General features: G+C 41.9%; 1 protein-coding gene across 1 annotated transcript; it reads right to left on the bottom strand.

Annotated features, from left to right (window-relative positions):
- Positions 1-682: 682 nt before the first annotated feature.
- LOC103162933 (E3 ubiquitin-protein ligase TRIM52-like) lies at positions 683-1,357 on the bottom strand. Its single transcript, XM_035452304.1, has one exon. It carries the CDS (start codon positions 1,355-1,357, stop codon positions 683-685), a length of 675 nt encoding a protein of 224 aa, XP_035308195.1.
- Between the last annotated feature and the right edge of the window lie 17,632 nt (positions 1,358-18,989).

Here is an 18,989-nt window from a genome sequence, read left to right as displayed (position 1 = left end):
TAACAAAAACAACGAAAGGTCTTCAGATCTTCAAAAGCAAACTGGAATAATGCATGCTATTTTTCTTCGTTTATGACAGAAAATTTTTCCAACAGACAATCCATAGACATTGATATCACAGCATATCTTGACTACATTTCAACTTTTGCCAAAAAATCTTAAGTATGGCATTACCACAGACTCCTACAAAGTGTGTCCCCAAATCAGTTAATAACAAGCTCAAAAATACTAGTAAAATACCAAGCTCATGAAAATGTACTCAGTTTTGAAAGCCTAATTTTGTAGCTAAGCAAATTCTCAGCTAACAGAAACAAAGGAGGAACTAATGTTTCTTAAACTGAAGTTTGATAGCCATTAATTCAAAATAAATTGGGGGAGGGGTGCATGTTAGGCAAATAAGCATTCTTCTGAGCTACATACCGAATTCTAATTCTGATTTAAGACTGAACCAAAGATGACATTTGGAATTCCTTAATTTCTCCCCCAAACTGGGGGCAGCACAAGGTACTACAGGTTTCTCAGGGCAGGGGGGTTTGCTCCTTGTATACCTGAAGTACTTAATTCAATGGCACCACATTGTGATTTTTGTGCAGCCTGGAATCTAGACCCACTACACTTTTTATCTACCTCACAGAAGAGCATCAGGACCTTCCTCATATTTGGAGCACAGGCTTTGCCCACTTCACGGTGTACGGCAAATCTGGCGGATTATATGGACCATGTTGGCCAGCTGCAAATTGGGGCGAAAGCTGCGACTTGGAAAAGTCCTTCGGCACTGCGGGCAGCTGAAGACCTGTGGCGTGGGGCGAGGCGGGGAGCGCACGCGGGCATCGGGATAGAGCTGCCGCCGCACAGGTGGGTGTGGGGGCCCTCGCCTGAAGATGCGGCGGTGGCGGTAGCGGCCGCGGTGATGGTACTGGTGGCCATTGTGGTGGTGCTCTTCCCTCTCCTCTGGGAAGACCCGAATTCTCAGGTCATGGACCAAGCCTTGCACGTTGTTGTTCAAGTCTTCCTCCTCGTCCTCCCACGTGGAGCCCGCCGCCGTGCTGCGCAGGGACCTCCGGTGGCTGGGACCAACCCAGGGCGGGGCGGGCGGCGTCTGGAACACCAGCTCCTCCTCCGCGTGCCGGTGATACAGGACCTCGCGAACCACATGGTCCTCCGGGGCGGGGCCCTCCCGGTCCCGGTCCCGGTCCCGTTCGTCCTCCTTGCCCCACAGCTGGGTCACACACCCTCGGCAGAAGTTGTGACCGCAGCCGATGGACACGGGGTCCTTAAAGTAATCCAGGCAGATGGCGCACACCGCTTCCTCGCGCAGGGACTGCATAGGGCTGGGGGGCCCCGTCGGGGCTGCCATCGCGGGGCCAGCAGCAGGTTCTGCGGCAACTCACGGGGTGCGGGCCTCGCTGCGCTGCCCGACCCGGCCCTGCCCGGCCCTGCCCGGCCCGGGGGCACGAGGCCCGCCGCTGGGGCTGAGGAAGGAGCGCGAGGGTGGACGGCGCAGCCTATCCCAGCCGGGGCGCCAAGGCCAGGCCGTTAGGTGTCGCCACGCTGAGGGCTGAGGGGCGGGAAGGGCCGCGGCCTGGCTGCCCTCCTCGAGGGTGACCGGGGGCAGCCTCTGCGGCCCGCTGACGCCCGCGGCCGCGGCCTCGCCGCCCGGCTAGGGGCCCCGCCGCCCGGCTAAGGGCCGGAAGGCCGAGGCCTCGCTGCCCAGCCGAGGGCGCGACTCCGGCCCAGGGACAACCGCCGCCCCCGCCGCCCTCGGCCCTGCGGCCCTGCGGCCCTGCGGCCGTCGGGTCACGGGAAGGCCGCACCCCCGGCTTCCCCGGCTTCCCCAGCTCCGGGCGGGGTTCGAACTCACGGCAGCCCGCGCCCCACGCCCCGCGCCCCGGCCCCGAGGCAGGCCGCCAACCGACAGGCAGCCAAGGCGGCCCCGAGCCGCCGTCCCGGCCCGCCGCGTCCCCGCAGAGCAGGAGCCACAGCCACCGCCACAGCCGCCACCGGCGAGCAACTGACGTGCGCCGCGCAGCCAGCCGCTCTTTATAGCACAGGCGCCTGGAAGTGACGTCAGCAGCTCCGGCCCTCCCGCAGGAGGGCGCTCTGGGCCCCGGGCGGACCACCGTCTTGATGGTAGCCCAGTGGGGGTGAGGGGGCCTGTCCAGCCCCGGGCGATAGGAAAGAGGCGGCGGCGGCGGCGGGATGGAGTGCTCCTCTGTAATCCCAGCAAGCCAGAGCTGAAAAGTCAGGAGTTCGAGACCACCCGCCGCCATAAGACTGCTACCTAAACAAACAGCTAGACAGATAAAATCAAAACAGACTGGAGGGCCCAGGTTCTTAAGAAATAAGGAGGCCTCAGATTTCAAAAGCTGTTTTCTTTCTTGACTGTGGGTTTCTTCTCTACAAAGAGAGCTTAATTCTTTCACAAACAACTGCTTCTCCTGACAACGAAATACCATTCCCCATCAAAATTCATATTAAATCTCTGATTCCATTCCAACAAGGGTCAAAACTTAATTTTCTACTCTCATCTCTCTCTCTCTCTCCTCTCTCTCCCCTCCCCCCCCATAAGAAGGTTGTTACAAAACTTGATGAACATAATCAAGTCATACTGGAAAGAATGTTCTGGACTGGGGATAAGCAGCTGCTCTGAGGAGAGATTTTGGCACTTCCTGCATTATAAAAGTTAAGATGATTAATAAGTATGGGGCTGGTCTACCGAGAGTACTGCAATCCCTTCACGGCTATTAAGAGATGTGTTAAGCCCATGAAAAATAGATGCATGTTATTTGTTATTGAAAGGTTTGCTTTCAACGTTTTTAAAACTTTAAGCTGTTCGTGGGGGGGTTGTTTGGTTGGTTGATTTTCAGTGTTGCAGAACATCCAGCATTGGGATTTCCATGCTTAGGTCAACATTTTAAAATAATCCCGTGTGTTAAAAAACAATTATGAAAACCTAGAAATTCCAAAAGGTCTAAATTGTTTACAACTTACAACGGAAGCACACACTCGCTTCCTCATAACATCTCACTGATGTCACTGTGCAGATTTTTAAATTACAAGTAACAAGTGCCATCCAAGGAAAGATAACAGCCACACCAACTTGTAGAGACAAACAGTAATTGATGCTAAAGAAAGGTAAATCAAAAGACTTCAAAATGAAAACTAGAAGGAGGGATAAAAGCAACCATAGAGAAAGTTAAGAGGAAAAAAAAATCAAGGTTCTGAAACACCCACTGACAATCCCAGGTATCCACAGCAAGAGAGTCAAACCTCTCCAAGTAAAGAAATAGATACATAATTACAGGATAGCTGAGCAGTTCCTCTAAGAAAACTGAGATTTATCTACTACAGAGAATGAGTCAGACAGTGCGAAAAACACAGGACACAGAGAATTCTCTTACAGGGTGCACATGGAACCATGACAACTCTCCAACCTCTCTTATCAAAATCTAATGCCGGCAACCAGTGTTAGACCCTCCTGTAAGGAACCAGATTTAACTCTTCTCCAGAGAATCTAAACAGATTAATGAAAATATCTGAGTGGAAAAAAAATATAAAACATGGTCAAAAGTTCACTAACCAAACAGTGGACCTAGGTTACCCAACAAGGCAGGAAATCAGTTCCATTCCACAAGTTAGTGATTCATTTTTACATATTTATTGACAGTTAAAATTCTCTAGGTATTTGAAGAAAGCTTCCAACATAAGGCAGCATTTTTTTAAGGGAAAGAAATAATTTTTGGATAAAATAATATTGGAAAAATCAAGTATATATGTGTATATGTGATTAAGTTTAATTTCTAGCCCAAAGACATCGATTTTACTAAATAAAATTATTAAAAACGAAGCCAGGCATTAGTGGTGCACGCCTTTGATCCAGCACTAGGGAGGCATAGGCAGGCGGATCTCTGTGAGTTGGAGGCCAGCCTAGTCTCCAGAGTGAGTGCCAAGATAAGCTCCAAAGCTACACAGAGAAACCCTGTCTCGAAAAAAAAATATTAAAAACGCCACAGAAGTTAGACAGATAGTCTTAGCATTTAAAAGCACATACTGCTCTTGCAGAAGACCTGAGCAGTTCCCAGAACCCACATAAGATGGCTGACAACCACATGTAACTCCAGTTCCAGAGGATCTGACATCTTCTGACCTCTACAGTCACCTATACTCACGTGCTCAGACCCAGAAACACACACGCATGTATATTTTTAAAAATAACAAATCTTTAAAGAGGATACAAGCAAGCAATGAAAATATCTACAAATTAAAAATGTCATAGAAAAAACTGAAAATAACAATTAGACTGATATATTCACAATTAAAATTGGAAAATAGAAACATAACAATTTTGGATCATCTCTGAAAGAAATATTTCAGTACTCATTACATCATAATGTATAACCTGATGACTGATCATTATTTTAAATAAACGTATTTGGAAAATATAAGAACAACAAAATAAGTAAAGCAAGCAATACATCATGTCCAAAATTAGAAAGTTAGTAATGTATCATGTCCAAATGTTGTTGTAGTAAACTAGTTTTGGACACATTTTTAACAATGTATTAAGAAAAGTCAAAGAAATAGACAAACATTTTTGCCTTTCAGGAAAGATAAGAAAAAAGTACAGAATAGAAACATTTTTTACAACAACCTTTATAGAAATACTAGAATGGAATTTTTTTTTCATCTGAATTACACATTTCCTTATTCTAATTTCTACTACTATTTGAATTTAACAGCAATTTGATGAGATAATCTTATAAGGAAGCCAAATAATGTTATAAGGTGCCCATCTATAAACTCAACACTCAGAAGAGCAGGGGGGTGAAAAGTTCAAGTCTAGCTACATAGTGAAGATCCCAGATGTGAGGGAGGGGAAGTCGTTTCTTTCTTGTAAGGAACATGCTGTCTTTCCTCAGGGACGCCACAGCTCCAGTACACCTCCTATACCGCGGTCAGAGGGACCCGAACTGAAATAGGAATCTTATTTTACTCAATGGATTGAAACCTTTCAAGGGCTTTTCCTTACCTTTAAAAACAAGGCCAAACCCATCAGTGCCTGAGCAAGCTAACTTCCCGCCAGGCGAGCATGCGCATTAGTAATTTCCCTATGAGCCAACAAGAAGTCCCCAGCCAGGCAGGAAACGCTGGCATCATGATGACCAGGGCCAATGAGAGAGGGACAACACTCCAGATCGGCACCGCCCCTGGTTCCGGAGCAGGCTGAGGAGGCCTGCCCTGCCCTCAATAAAAGAGTGGGCTTTTGCTTTTTCCCCTGGCTCCCAAGTCTGTGCCATTCATTAAGTCCTCGCCTTCTCCACCACTCCCCCAAGAGGCTACGACCTGGACTGGACGCAGCCTCCTGGGCAAACCTCTTAGCCTCTGCTTCACTTGACCTTTTACTGTGCGTCCCACTCATCCAGTCTGTGTTCTAACCTCAGCACGTTTCTTGCACTTCCTGGGTCACACCATCCTGGTTGCATCGTCATTCAGGTATTCCATTCCCCTCCACACCAGCTGGAAATATCTGTATGCTAGTAACTTGTGGCTACTGTAATTAGACTTCTGACATTGAATTTAGGAAGAGAAAAGCGGTGTTTTTACTCATGGTTTTGGGGATTCTGCTTGTGATGAGTTGATTCTTTGGGCCTCTGGCAAACAGCCCATCGTGATGGTGTGTAGTAGCACTGTACCCCTCACTTTATGGCCAGGAAGAGACACTAAGGGGGCGGGTAAGGAAACAGCTGGGGATTCATATCCCTTTTCTAATCACACCCTCAAAAGGTTTAAAAGTTTCTTACTAGGCTCTGCTTCTTAAAGGCTCAACTACCTTCACAGCCTCTCTAGGGACCAAGCACCCAGCATATAGTTCTTTGAAAAACATTTAAAACTCAAACCACGGCAATCTCCAGTTCAGGTTCTTCTTCCAGATCAACTTTCAGATTCTCACTAATTACAAATACTTTTCTGGGTTGGAATATATGCACCTTTAGGCCAGATTCTGTGGCCTTTTTTTTTTAATGCCGGAATTTTGAAGAGTTCCTGTAAGATGTCAGTGTTTCCCCTAGGAAATCCAGAAAGCTTTAAATGCCTTCTAAATAGTCAATGTTTCACTGAGAAAAATAGCCATTGAGAATTCTTTATATTGAAGGTTGAAGGTTTTTTTTTTTTTTCTTTTTCCTCTGCCACGGGAATATGACATCTACATCATAGATTAGGTGAAGCGAACAGTCTTCTCATATGGCAGTCTGGAAAACCACAAGCTGGGAAAGCTGCTGCGTTCCACTGAGCCTATACAGGGTGATTTTTCTCCCCTTTTCCTTCTGTATTTACTTGTTTGGGGTTTTGTGTATGAATGTTTTCCCTGCATGTATGTATGTGCCTGTTTCTACATGTATGTGTGTGCCTGTCTGGTGCTCCTGCAGAGCAGAAGAGAACATGGGATCCTGCAGCACTCAAGTTGCAGGTGGCTTTGAGCCACCGTAGGCATGGTAGGAACCAAACCTGGCTCTTCTGCAAGAGGATCAAGTGCTCTAAACCACCGAGTCACCTCCCTATAATATAGTTTTCTGTGGATGTTAAATTTCAAAAACAAATAGTAGGAGCATCTATAATTATTTTAGTAAAATTGGGATCAATAGAAAATACGGAACAATGGGTATTATTGAATGGCTAAAAGAGGGAGGAACTTCTAGTGACTAGCAGGACGATGGGTGCTGTTGGATGACAAGCAATAGCATTGAGAGTAAAGGGTGTTATATCCCACATACAAAACAAGGCGAGTGATGTTTCGACTGGCTACACTGCAGCTGAGCAATTGCCACATGGCACATTTTGAAAATATTCCATGATCACAGATGGTCATAGAAATTTCACAGCCTAGACTTATGTAATAGATTATGAAAACAAGCATTATGGCATTTAGACTATTTTATTATCAGAGAGTTTCACAATTTTACATTAGAGATACACAATCCATTTATTGAAGAAAAAACATAATAAATTCCCAACTCATATTTCTTGCATGAGCTCTAGCTCCTTTGAGGTTTTCTCAGTTAGGTCAAGAACTGCTGCTTACTCTTAGTATGCTTTAAGTTTCCAGCCTTGAACTTAAGGCCTTGCTCCCCTGATATCCAGCTCACATTCTGTTAAACAGACTCCCCTGTTTTTCTGTCTCAATGTGTAAGTATCAAAGTTGGAGATGATGTCAGATCCAGCAAACTTAAGTAGAGAGACAGAAGGTAAGGAATTCCAGAATAGTGGAAATGTAGTCATAGATGTCATATAATGAAGAAAGAGTTGACAGAATATATTGGGTAAAAAATGTCCTTTCAAGAAAGTCAAAAACACACATCAAGAAAAAACAACCTCTTTAACAAATTGTGCTGACAAATTGGATGTCTACATGCAACAGGATGAAATTATGTCTACATCTCTCATCCTGCACAAAAATACTCAATTCATAGTACATCAAAGACCTTTCTGTGTAACCCAAAGCTCTGAAACTACTATAGCACGAGTGTTTTGTGAAGGACTCAAGTTGAACAGGAAATAATCCCCCAAATTAACAATTAATTTCTTCCTTCTCAAAGGAAGACACACAAATGACCAGCCAATGTTTGAAAAAGTAGGACTGGGGAGATGGTTCAAGTATTTGTCATGCAAGCATAAATACTGGATTAGATGCCCCAGAACACACATTCATTCAAAACTATGTGGGGGAGTTCTATGGTACATGCTTGCATTTCCAGTGACAGGGAGTTGGGAAAAAAAATACTTAGGGCTTGAAAGCAAGTGTGGCACAATTAATGAAAACATGCTGTGAGATAATCCTTCTGTACTTACGAATATGAATTACTCTCATTGGTTAATAATAAAACCGATTGGCCTATAGAAAGGCAAGATAGAGTTAAGTAGAACAATCAAACTGAGGACTTGGATGAATCGAGAGAGACACCAGATAGATGCCCAAGAAGCAAGACGCTAAAGGACAGGTAAAGCCCTGCACCAGCCACGTGTCAATACATAGATTAATGGAAATGGGTTAATTTAAATTTAAGAGCTAGTTAGTAATAAGCCTGAGCATTGGCTGAGCATTTTGTAATTAATATAAGCTTTTGTGTGTTTATTTAGGACCAGGTGGTTGGGACAGGAAAATTCCACCTCTGTCTACACACACAAGTTTCATCTGTCTCAAAAATAAACAACTACTAAAAGAAAAGAAAATAAAAAGTACAGAATGAGAGAATGATGATAAAAGACACAATGCAATATCCATTTCTAGCATCCAAATATAAGCACACACACACACACATACACACATACACATACATACACATACACACACATACATATACACACATACACATACATACACATACACACACATACATACACACACATACACACACATACACATGCATACACATACACACACATACATACACACACATACACACACATACACACACACATACACACACATACATACACACACATACACACACATACACACACATATACATACACATACACACACATACATGTACACACACATATACACATACATACACATACACACACATACATACACACACACATACACACACATACACATGCATACACATACACACACATACATATACACACACACATACACATACATACACTCACACATACACACATACATACACACACACACACACACACACACACACACACACACAAACATACTTGAGTGAAGTTTTCAGCATCATTTTCCATTGGGAAAACAAAAATTAAAAATACACTGAGATTCCAGTTTGGTCAAGTCAGAATGGTTACCTTCAGGAAAACAAGCAGCAGTCAGGTGGCACATTCCTATAATCCAAGGAGGAGTGAGAACGAACACAAGGACTTCTTGAGAGATGCAAGGAGCTGAGGTAGGTGAGCTGCTTGCTATTCAGCCTCTCTGGAAAACAGGATTCTACCTCAGACTTTGAATGTTGAATTCTTTAGTGGGACAGAGATTTAATTAACTTTCCTTAGTAGCTTTGAAAGAAATGGTGTCTGAGGGAACAGAAGTGGCTTTGGCCCTTGCACCTAGCCACTGCTAGGCAGTGGAGGGGCAATTGCTGAGTAGGATAGTGGTAGTTTAAAAGGCAGGCATAGTTAAAAAAGAAAAACTAGTGAAGATGTGTATGCTAGTAGGAATATAAATTATATAAACTGTTAAAGCAGTCCCATGAGATGGTTCAGTGGTGAGATACTTGTTGCCAAGTTTGATGACTTGAGCTCAATTCGCAAGCCCCATGTGGTGGAAGGAGAGAATGGACTCCCAGAAGGCATCAACTGACTCCATATGTGAGTAGTGGTACATGCATGCCCACCCCTCCCAACATGCAATAAATAAATAAATGAATAAATAAAAGTAAGCTACCATGACATCAATATGAAACTACTCAAAAAAACTTAAAATAGAATTAACATGAGACTTTGTATTGGTCCAAAGGATTCTAAATCAGCACACCTGCACATCCATATTTACTGAAGCAACATTAACAACAACCAGCACATGATATCAGCCTAGATGTCCACAAACAGATAAAAAATAATGAAAACTGTGGTACATTCCCACAGTGAAATTTTACTCAATTATAATTAAAGATAAAATTACAACAGTGGCAGAAAAAAATGGACAGAACTAGAAATGATTATGTTAAGCATAATAAGTCAGACTTACAAAGAAAAATATTACATTTTCTCTCATATGTGGGGGTCTAGATTTAAACATGTGTGTGCTTGCATGTGCGTCTGTGCGTGGGACATGAGAACAGAAAATGAGAGTGTAAGAGGGAGGGTGGAGAAGCAGAATAAAAGAGAAATTCAATTCTATGTGACATGAAAGCAGAAGTAGAGACTGCTAAGGAAAAGGAAAGGGACTAGCATAAGATGGAGGGCTAGCATGAGGTGGGCGGGACCAGCATGAGATGGAGGGCTAGCATGAGGTGGGCGGGACCAGCATGAGATGGAGGGCTAGCATGAGGTGGGCGGGACCAGCATGAGATGTAGAGGAGGCAGAGGACAGGTGGACAAGTAAGAATGTATATTTTATATACTTATGACAATATCATAATTAAATCCACTACTGTGTATGCTACCTAAAACTTTAACTTAAAAGCAATAATAATATTTTTAAAGACTATCTTCACGTTAAGATATCTAATATATGTTTTAAAAAAAAATAACCTAGTGTAAGGAGAAAGCAGACACTGAAACAGCAACTAATACAATCCTGACTCTAAATTATTAATATGAAGACTCCGGTCAAAAGATACTGAGCTGTGAGTTTCCTAAGCTTTATGTGAAGCTGCATTACTGTTCAGCATAAAAACAACCTACAGAAATATTTCATTCATGCAAGTATTATGCATTTAAATTATATGATTTGGATATACTGGGTTGAATAAAATGCCATGAAAACTAACAATATCAGTTTCTTTGCTCTTTTTATTAATATGGCTTATGAAACAGTTGAAGTTACTCAGCACCTTAATTCATACTATGTATCTACTAAATATTGCTGTCTTAAAAGTGAATAGAAAAGCCTAAACATCAAATATTAGATATTTTGGACATTTTTTCACTTCTTTTAGAATTATTACAATTAAAAGTAATTCCAGGGGCTGGAGAGATGGCTCAGTGGTTAAGAGAACTTCCACAGGTTCCAGGTTTGATTCCCAGCACCTACATGGCAGGTCAAAACTGTCTGTAACTCAAGTTCCAGGGGATCTGACACCCTCACACTAATGCACATATAAAATAAATTAAAAAAATAATTCTAATAGCTATTATTCTTATATCCCAGAGATCACAAAAACTTCCATAATGTCTTTTACTTAAAGTTTTATGGCTATCCAGATGGATGTTTCAGTAGATAAGAGCATTTGTTTTAAGCCAGGTGGTGGTGGCGCACGCCTTTAATCCCAGCACTTGGGAGGCAGAGGCAGGTGGATCTGTGAGTTCAAGGCAAGCCTGGTCTACAAAGTCAGTTTCAGGATAGCCAGGACTGTTAAACAGAGGAACCCTGTCTTGAAAAAACAAAACAAAACAAAAACACCAAAAAAAAGAGAACAATTGTTGCTCTTACAGAGTACTCAGGTTCAATTCCCAGCACCCAAATGATGGCTCGCAACCATCTGTAACTCCATTTCCAGGAGATCCAACACTCTCTTCTGGCCTCTGAGGGCACCAGACACACCCATATACATGCAGCCAAACACTAATAAGCATAAAATAAAAAATAAACAAGTCTTTTTTAAAAATTAAGAAATGAGCAAAATTAATAATTTTACCTGAAGTTTTAACTCCTAATAGGTAATAGACTGACTTTGTGTCAGTCTGAGACACAGAAACAAATGCCAGGCCTTCTAAGTGATGAATGTTACACCATCAGCTGTTGAGGTCTAAAGGTCTTTTCAAGTGGCACTTGGTATATCAACCACTCCAGGACAGACCTCTTTCAGGAGCAGTGACCAACATATAATTTTTATTTGGTTATACTTTAGTGGTTTTGGTTTGGGGGTTGGCTTTTGGGGGGGGTTGTTTTGTTTTGATTTGTTTTTCTGTTTGTTTGGGTTTTTCCTATTTAGGTATTGTTTTATCTGTTTGACTTGGTTGAGGGGGTTTGTCATAGTGTTTTGTTTTTTTGTTTTTTTCTGTTTGGAGAAAACACAGTTGGGTGAGTAGGGAAGGGTGGAGTATTGTGAAGGACTTGAAGGAGGGGAAGAATCTGATCGAAATATATTTAAATTTAAAAATTGTTTTAATAATAAGTATTTCTGAAAGGCTGAGTGAAGTGAGGATCTTTCAAGTTCTCATCCTAAAGAAAGGAAAATTTACAGTGATAGATGGACAAATCCTTCTGTGCTGACCATTGCCCAGTAAACACATGAATCAAAACATCACATCACCTTCAGAGATGCATACCTTCATTATACATTCAACATAAATGTAAGTAAAACAAGAGGAAACATTGAGCAAAGTGGAGCAGTGATTGGGAAACAGTGATACTGTTCTCTTGCTCTGCTAATTTGCATTGAGATAGCCTGTGGACAGACCTGTCCAACCTTTCCTGGATTTGTTTAATTGGTCAGCCCTGTCTTTCACTGCTGTATCTTATTTCTACTAGTATCTTTAAAAGGAGCAAGTGTTCTTTCACCGTGAAAGCTGAAATGCCTCTTCCTGATACAATCGGGTGCTTTCCAAGCCCTTTTAAAAGGAAGGAAATTGCTTCTCTGGCTTCCAGCCACCACGCAGCTGAGAGCATGGCTCTTGCAGAAGGGAAGGCACCGAATGAATGACTCTCCTCTGAAAATGAGACAGCCCCCAAGCTCATTCCATACAGGCTACTGTTATTGAGACACTAATGGAATAAATAAAGACAGATAAAGAAGGCATAGTTTCCCCTGTGTACCTGTCAGAGAAGTAAAGATAGGAAGCCATTTCCAACCAATGAAAAGGTTAAATTTAATTATTTAAAGGAAAGTGACCAAAACCTCTTGTTAGCAATTCAATTTTTTCTTTTATGTGTGACTCACCTATCTCTAGGAAAGAGAGGAGGGTTGTTCTTAGCACACACACACACACACACACACACACACACCTTTTGAAATATATTTTATTCAGAAAATGTCTTCCTTTATTTTAGTCATCATAAAAACCATGGGTATTATTTAATTTGTTAGTGACATTTTGCTCTAAGTCTCATTTAATTTTTGTTTCCTCAGCTTCTTTATCATAGACAGTAAGGAGTTTAGAAGGATGGACATATGTTGTAACTCCCATGCTATTTTTATTGCTTTTTTCATTTTATTAATTTTACTCTAAAATAAAAAACCAAAACCACTTTAGAACAGGTTCATGGAACTGCCTTAAGGTCTGAAGTGGTTAAATTCCCATTCTCTTCATTCCTCTATTGTTTTATTCCTATCCACTTCTCGTCTCTATTGTCATGGTGGCTCTCTCTGGGACTGGCTACAGGACTGTGGTTTTACCAACTTCGGGTAGAGTTGAGAGAGGCTTGTGTGATCTAGTGACTTGTACAATGCCACGAGTTCAAATGCCAAGTCATAACAAAGCTGCCTTTCAAAATCACACTGACAGTTGCAGAACTTTATCCGACTAATCTTGAGATATTTTCTCGAGACATAACAAGGTGGAATTAATTCAGTTACAGCTCTTGTGTAACCAGAAGATTACTCTGTGAAGAAACACCTAAACAATGCATTAGATATGATTCTCTCCCTGAAAGACATGTGAGGTCAGGGAGAGTAAAAGGGTTCCAGCAATTATTGCTGCATACGGTTCCATTCCAGGATTCCGGAGCTAAAAACAGCCTTACTGTGTTATTCACAACTTTGCAGGTCAGAAATGTGAACAAGGTTCACAGGACATGTCTCATCTCATGCTCCATGGAGTGATAGTGGGGTCTCTTAACAAGAGCTGGAAGATGGGAGAAGATACTCTCACAGCTGTGGGGCTTACATTCTTAGGCTCATTCTCCACATAACCCATCTGTCTACTTGACATTCTCAGTCTGCTTTTTGTCATCTGTTAATCCAGACTAAGAATCTTTGCAAGTATGGAAGTGGGGTCTCCTAGACTTCTTGGGCCAGAAGCCACACCTTTAATCCCTGTAACTGTCTATGGCAAGTCACAGATCTCAGGATCGGCATATGTAAAGAGGAAGGGAAGAAGACTTATCCCTTAATAAAAGCAGCTGTTAGGTCACCTCACTAGGGGCAAGGGATAACTGTAGCTATGCTTTACTTTTTAATTTGCATATAGAGTAACAAGTTTCCTTATGACATTGGCTTTCATATGTGAATTTGAGCAATCCAGTTCTTCCACCATTTCCCCTCTCCCTCGTGCCAGCTGTATTATTCCACTCTACTGTTCTACCTACTCTATCACGTGTATTCTAGCGCCCTGTCCTCAGGCCTCCCTTAAATATGCATGTATAACACAAAGCTAGTCTTCAGAGAAAACATGTGCTGTTCATCTTTCAGAGTCTAAGGTGCCTCACATACTGAATTATTCTCCAATCACTTCCATCAGTTTTCCCACCAATTTCATTTTCTTTGTGACTAAATAAAATTAGCATCTGTATATACCTCTTCTTCCTTATCCGTTCATCTGTTGTTATCTGTCTTTTGAAATAGTCTGCCAAGAAATTTCAAAACAAGTAAGAAGAAAGAGCTAAGGAATGGAAACTTAACACACAGACATAAAAATAGATAAATCTTTTTTAAAAGGAGATTGAAGAAATATTTAGCACATGAAGTGAATGTGTAAAATAAAGACTGATGTCATAAGTCTTGTTAACAATAAAACCTTTAGAAAAAGGAAAAGTGAAAGAGATCTGTAAACATCAAGGTATCAACAATGTGTATAAAGTCCCTTCTACACACATTTGTTTACAAATTTTCAACTGGAAATACAGTTCATTAGCAAAGAAATGGCTTAATATGTACAAAAATCCTCAACACTAGCCGGGCGTTGATGGCGCACACCTTTAATCCCAGCACTCAGGAGGCAGAGGCAGGAGGATCTCTTTGAGTTTGAGGCCAGGCTGGTCTACAAGAGCTAGTTCCAGGTCAGCCTCCAAAGCCACAGAGAAACCCTGTCTTGAAAAAACCAAAAAAAAAAAAAAAATCCTCAACACTAAGAAAAAAAAATAACAAGGAAAAGCAAAGGAAATGTATTAACATTTAATATTCTGCTTATGTTGTATAGGAATATACAACACGTGGAGTGATTTGAGTTCTTTGCATGAAGGCCTTGACTGTGCTGAAATAGAAACTTTAGTTTTCCCAGGAAATACTTAATAGAATTCTAGAAAATATTCATTCTACAGACACACTGTGAGAGACACTTATTTGTTCTTCATGTAGCAATGTTACAAGGGTCTTCAGATCATGAGAAGGTCCAATATGGGTACAATTTCTAGGTTATTTCTTGTCAAATAGCTGTAGGAGCTTTCTTCTCATTGAATGTTGGGAGATGGTGAAAATCAGAGGAGCTGCACTGTTTTGGGAGTGGTTTGTCCTCAAGAGGTTAATGTGCTTAAAATTTGGTCTTCAGTTTGCCAGTGATTATGCAGTAGAATCTTTAAGAAAAAAAAAATAATAGAACCTTTATGGAAAGTAACTGAGTCATCCGGTGCCATTCTCATGAATACCTAAAGGCTGTGTCTCACAGGTGGCTTCAGTCTAGTAAGTAGGGTACCAGTTTTCTCAAGAGAAGGTTGTTATAAAAAGAAAGAACTTGCCACACCCCGTTCTTTTGCTTCTTCATTCAACATGTGGACACTCCCTCTAATATGGACTCCCACTGCAATGTCATCTTGACATGCTGTAGTATAGCCAGAAAGCCTTCAACAGAGTCAAGCAGCAGCTAGTGCCATGCTTTTGGTCCTCTAAAACTGTGGGTTAAACCTAATTGCTATATAAAATGCCGGACTTTAGGTATTTTGTTATGGCCAAACAAAACAGATGAAGATACCCACAGTGTATAATTGCATATAAGGATTATAAGAGCCAATTTCCATCTGTAAATGCTTTCCTTGCTTTAGACTATTATTATGTAAAGAAATAAATTGCTGTATTTTTCGATCCACTATTGATAAAGGTTTGAAAACAGGTTACACTCTGATTAACTACTGCACATAAATTCTGATATTATCATCACTTTAAATATGTAAACTTGAAAAATTGGAAACTTAACCAAAGTAGGAGCAAGTGGGAAAAGAGCAAACGCTTCCTTCTTTCATGCCCTTCTGTAGGATTCTAGCCGAAGGCAGGTCCCAAATCAGATCTGAAATATAGACAGCTGAGTGGAAGAAGTTCACCCACACACCTATGGCAGCCTGGCTCGGGAGAAAACTCGGGTCTGCCCCAGGCCAGAAGGCGCAGGACATAGGGTACTATTATGGAGAACACATATATGGTGGGGTGTGGGAGGGAGAGACAGGGTGGTTCATGTCCCGTGGACAGAGGCAGATCTGAAGAGTGAAGGCAATGAGGAGCAGGCTGAGGCAGGAGTCTTGCTTGTGACCCCTGAGCCATGGTGATGTCCTGGCCTGGGCTGCTATCAAAATCCACGTCTGGATCCGTGACCCTGATCTGGCTGCAATCTGCGCTGATGTCCATGGTTCCTGTTCCCACCAAAGGCCAAGAGGACAGGCAGCACCAAGTTGGCCCTGCGCCCTCACTGGCTGCAACATTAGGGAGAGCTGGCCCTGGCCCTCATGTGCTGTAGCACTCGGAAGAGCAGATCCGGCACCTTGTCTAGGCCCAAACTTTTAGTTACAAAATGAACACATTCTGGAGAACTAAGGCACAGCATAAGGAGAGATGCATGTGTTCACTAACTTTGTTTCTGTGCATATCAAACATCCACAGTGACTATCTTGAGAAACAGTCTAAATACTTTTCGATGTTCATAAGTTGTGTTTTACTAGCTGTGTGGTTTTATTCCAAATCCTCACATGGTATAACCCTTACTGAATGAAACTTTTCACAATGCCTGAATGAAGAACATTGGTATAGAGGTTTAATGTTCATACAGAGGAAGTAGGCAGGTAATTCCTTAGCGCATGTTCTAGAGAGATTCATAGATATGAAGAGTACATAAAGTTTCATGGACACTTAAGAGATTGACAGGCAGATGAAGGGACAAACAAAGAGAAGTAGGTGATGCCCAACCAAGACTTAAATAAGCAACAATAAACAATAAAACTCCCTTGTTATAGTTACACACAGGGACTATGAGGGGGTTTAGCCCTCAAAGTCCACTGGAGTTACATGGCAAGTATTATACCTTCTTTGATAAACAAACATTCGTTTTCATAAATCACAAAGATAAAAAAATGTGTTCATATATAATATTTTGAGGATAAGTCTAGATGCCAGGAATTTGAGAGCATTAGCACCGTACAGTTGAAATTCACAAGATTTGCACAGGAGCCTTCAGCGTGCAGCCTCCCTCTCGCCTCTACAGGAAACACATTTGATACATCTCTGCCTGTGGCCCGCCAGCTCCTTCATCTGCCTGTCTCTTCCAGGGACTCTCCCCGGCTTCAGCTTCCATATCTCTAAGTGATTATTTCAGCCCCCTCTACACAATAGCAACTCTTCATACGCACATTTAATACATGTCCCTAAGGTTAACTGCCTTAGGCCGGTCTGTTTCCAAATTCTAAATTCCAAAGACATGGATCTGATTGGCTATTTTCCCAAAAATATTTTTTGAGCCAGGCTATGCAAGCCATAGGTTTCTTGCTTTTCTGAAACAGGGCCTTGGGGTAGATGCACCTCCCTGGTCCAATAACCATCAGCCAGATGGTGTAAGTCACAGGGTGCCTCCCCATAACAAATCTACTCATTAGTTAGCAAGGGCCTCAGCAGCTGCCCTTAGAAGGGACTGAGGAAATAGCAAGCCATTATATAAACAAGTCTAGTAGAGCTTTGATAATTTTGCTCAACTGAGAAACCGTTCTCAGCTCAGATATTAATCAAGAAACAATTCTTTCTGCCAGAAGCAGTATAATGAAATATGCTTGCAATTGCTGCAGTGGGAAAGAAATACAGAGGCAGCTGGCCAGAACACATGGAGCAAAACCCTGGAGTATGCAGAGAGACTAGCAATACTAACAGAGAAAGAAGAACTCTAGATCAGAGAGCATTCATTAGTTTCAGTATAAAAAAAAAAAAAATTTGCTCCGGCCAGATCTGATTTTAAAAAATAAAAAGGATAATTCATTAGATGGATATATGGGAATCACTCAGGACTAAGAAAACCTCAGGAGACACTTTCAAATAATCTACATCAGAAAGGACAACATGATACATTCATTCATCCAGGTGTGATGCATCTAGAATGAGCTGGTCCAACCATTCTAAGTTCGCTAAGGCACCTATTCAAGTCTAGCCATTCGGGGGCTGTCCACAGGAGGAGAGAAAGGTACTTCATGTGAAAGTGAAAAGCTATGCAAAGGTGAAAAACGTGTGTGTGTGTGTGTGTGTGTGTGTGTGTGTGTGTGTGTGTGTGTGTGTGTGTGTCTGTATGTGTGTACAGTGTATAAGAGGGATGCATGTATGTGCCCATGCATTTTTATGAGGTGAGAGGTTGCTGTTGAATATCTTTCTGGATTGCTCTTCACTCTATTTTTTGAGACAGTGTCTCTTCCTAAACCAAGAACCAATTGATTCAGATAGACTAGTTGGGCCGTGAGGTCTCGGCCTCCCATCACTGAGAGTACAGCAAGCACCTCACTTTTTGTGGGTACTGAGACTCCAAACTCAAGTCCTCTTGCTTGCTATGTAGGCAGTTACCCATCGAACCATGTCCTCAGATCTTGCACAAATGCTTTGTAAAACATGAGATGGGTTCCTAGAAGAGATTCATTGGAGAAGAATATTTGTAACCAAGTCTGAGGAACTTGAGCTTGACTCCCAGGACCCCACATGAGGGATAGAAAATAGATTCCCTCAAGTTGTTGTCTCACACAGAGACACACATGTGCACACACAGAGAGATGCAAAGACACACAGATACACACACAAATCTCAACACAAAATTTTGGCATATAAAGTGAAATGGCTAATGGACAGAAAAAATGAACAGTGTGTATTACAGAAACTATCTCCTGAGCAATAAGCAATTTGCAGATGAAGTTGTCAGAATAGGGTGGGAAAACAGCCTCCTTAAGAATACTGTTGAAAACACTGGTTAATAACGTAGAATCTGAACACATACAAATAAAATGAAATCAAGTCTTCTACTGGAAAAAAGCTAACAGCTAAGATAAACAAAATGCTTCTTATAGGACAACACTGCTCAATTTTTAACTCCTTTAACCTTCACATCAACACCACAAAGATACCAGATGAGGCCAATTTATAGGAATAAATGTGGCTTACATGAACAATCTATCGAGGAGGTAGCTG

This window comes from Cricetulus griseus (genome assembly GCF_003668045.3).
Source record: "Cricetulus griseus strain 17A/GY chromosome 1 unlocalized genomic scaffold, alternate assembly CriGri-PICRH-1.0 chr1_1, whole genome shotgun sequence".
NCBI lineage: Eukaryota > Metazoa > Chordata > Mammalia > Rodentia > Cricetidae > Cricetulus > Cricetulus griseus.
Note: the sequence above shows the minus strand (reverse complement) of the source record. Positions and strands in the feature narration are given on the sequence as shown.

Bases quoted from the DNA above. Each gene is read 5' to 3' on its own strand.
- LOC103162933 (XM_035452304.1), bottom strand. From the start codon at position 1,357: ATGGCAGCCCCGACGGGGCCCCCCAGCCCTATGCAGTCCCTGCGCGAG.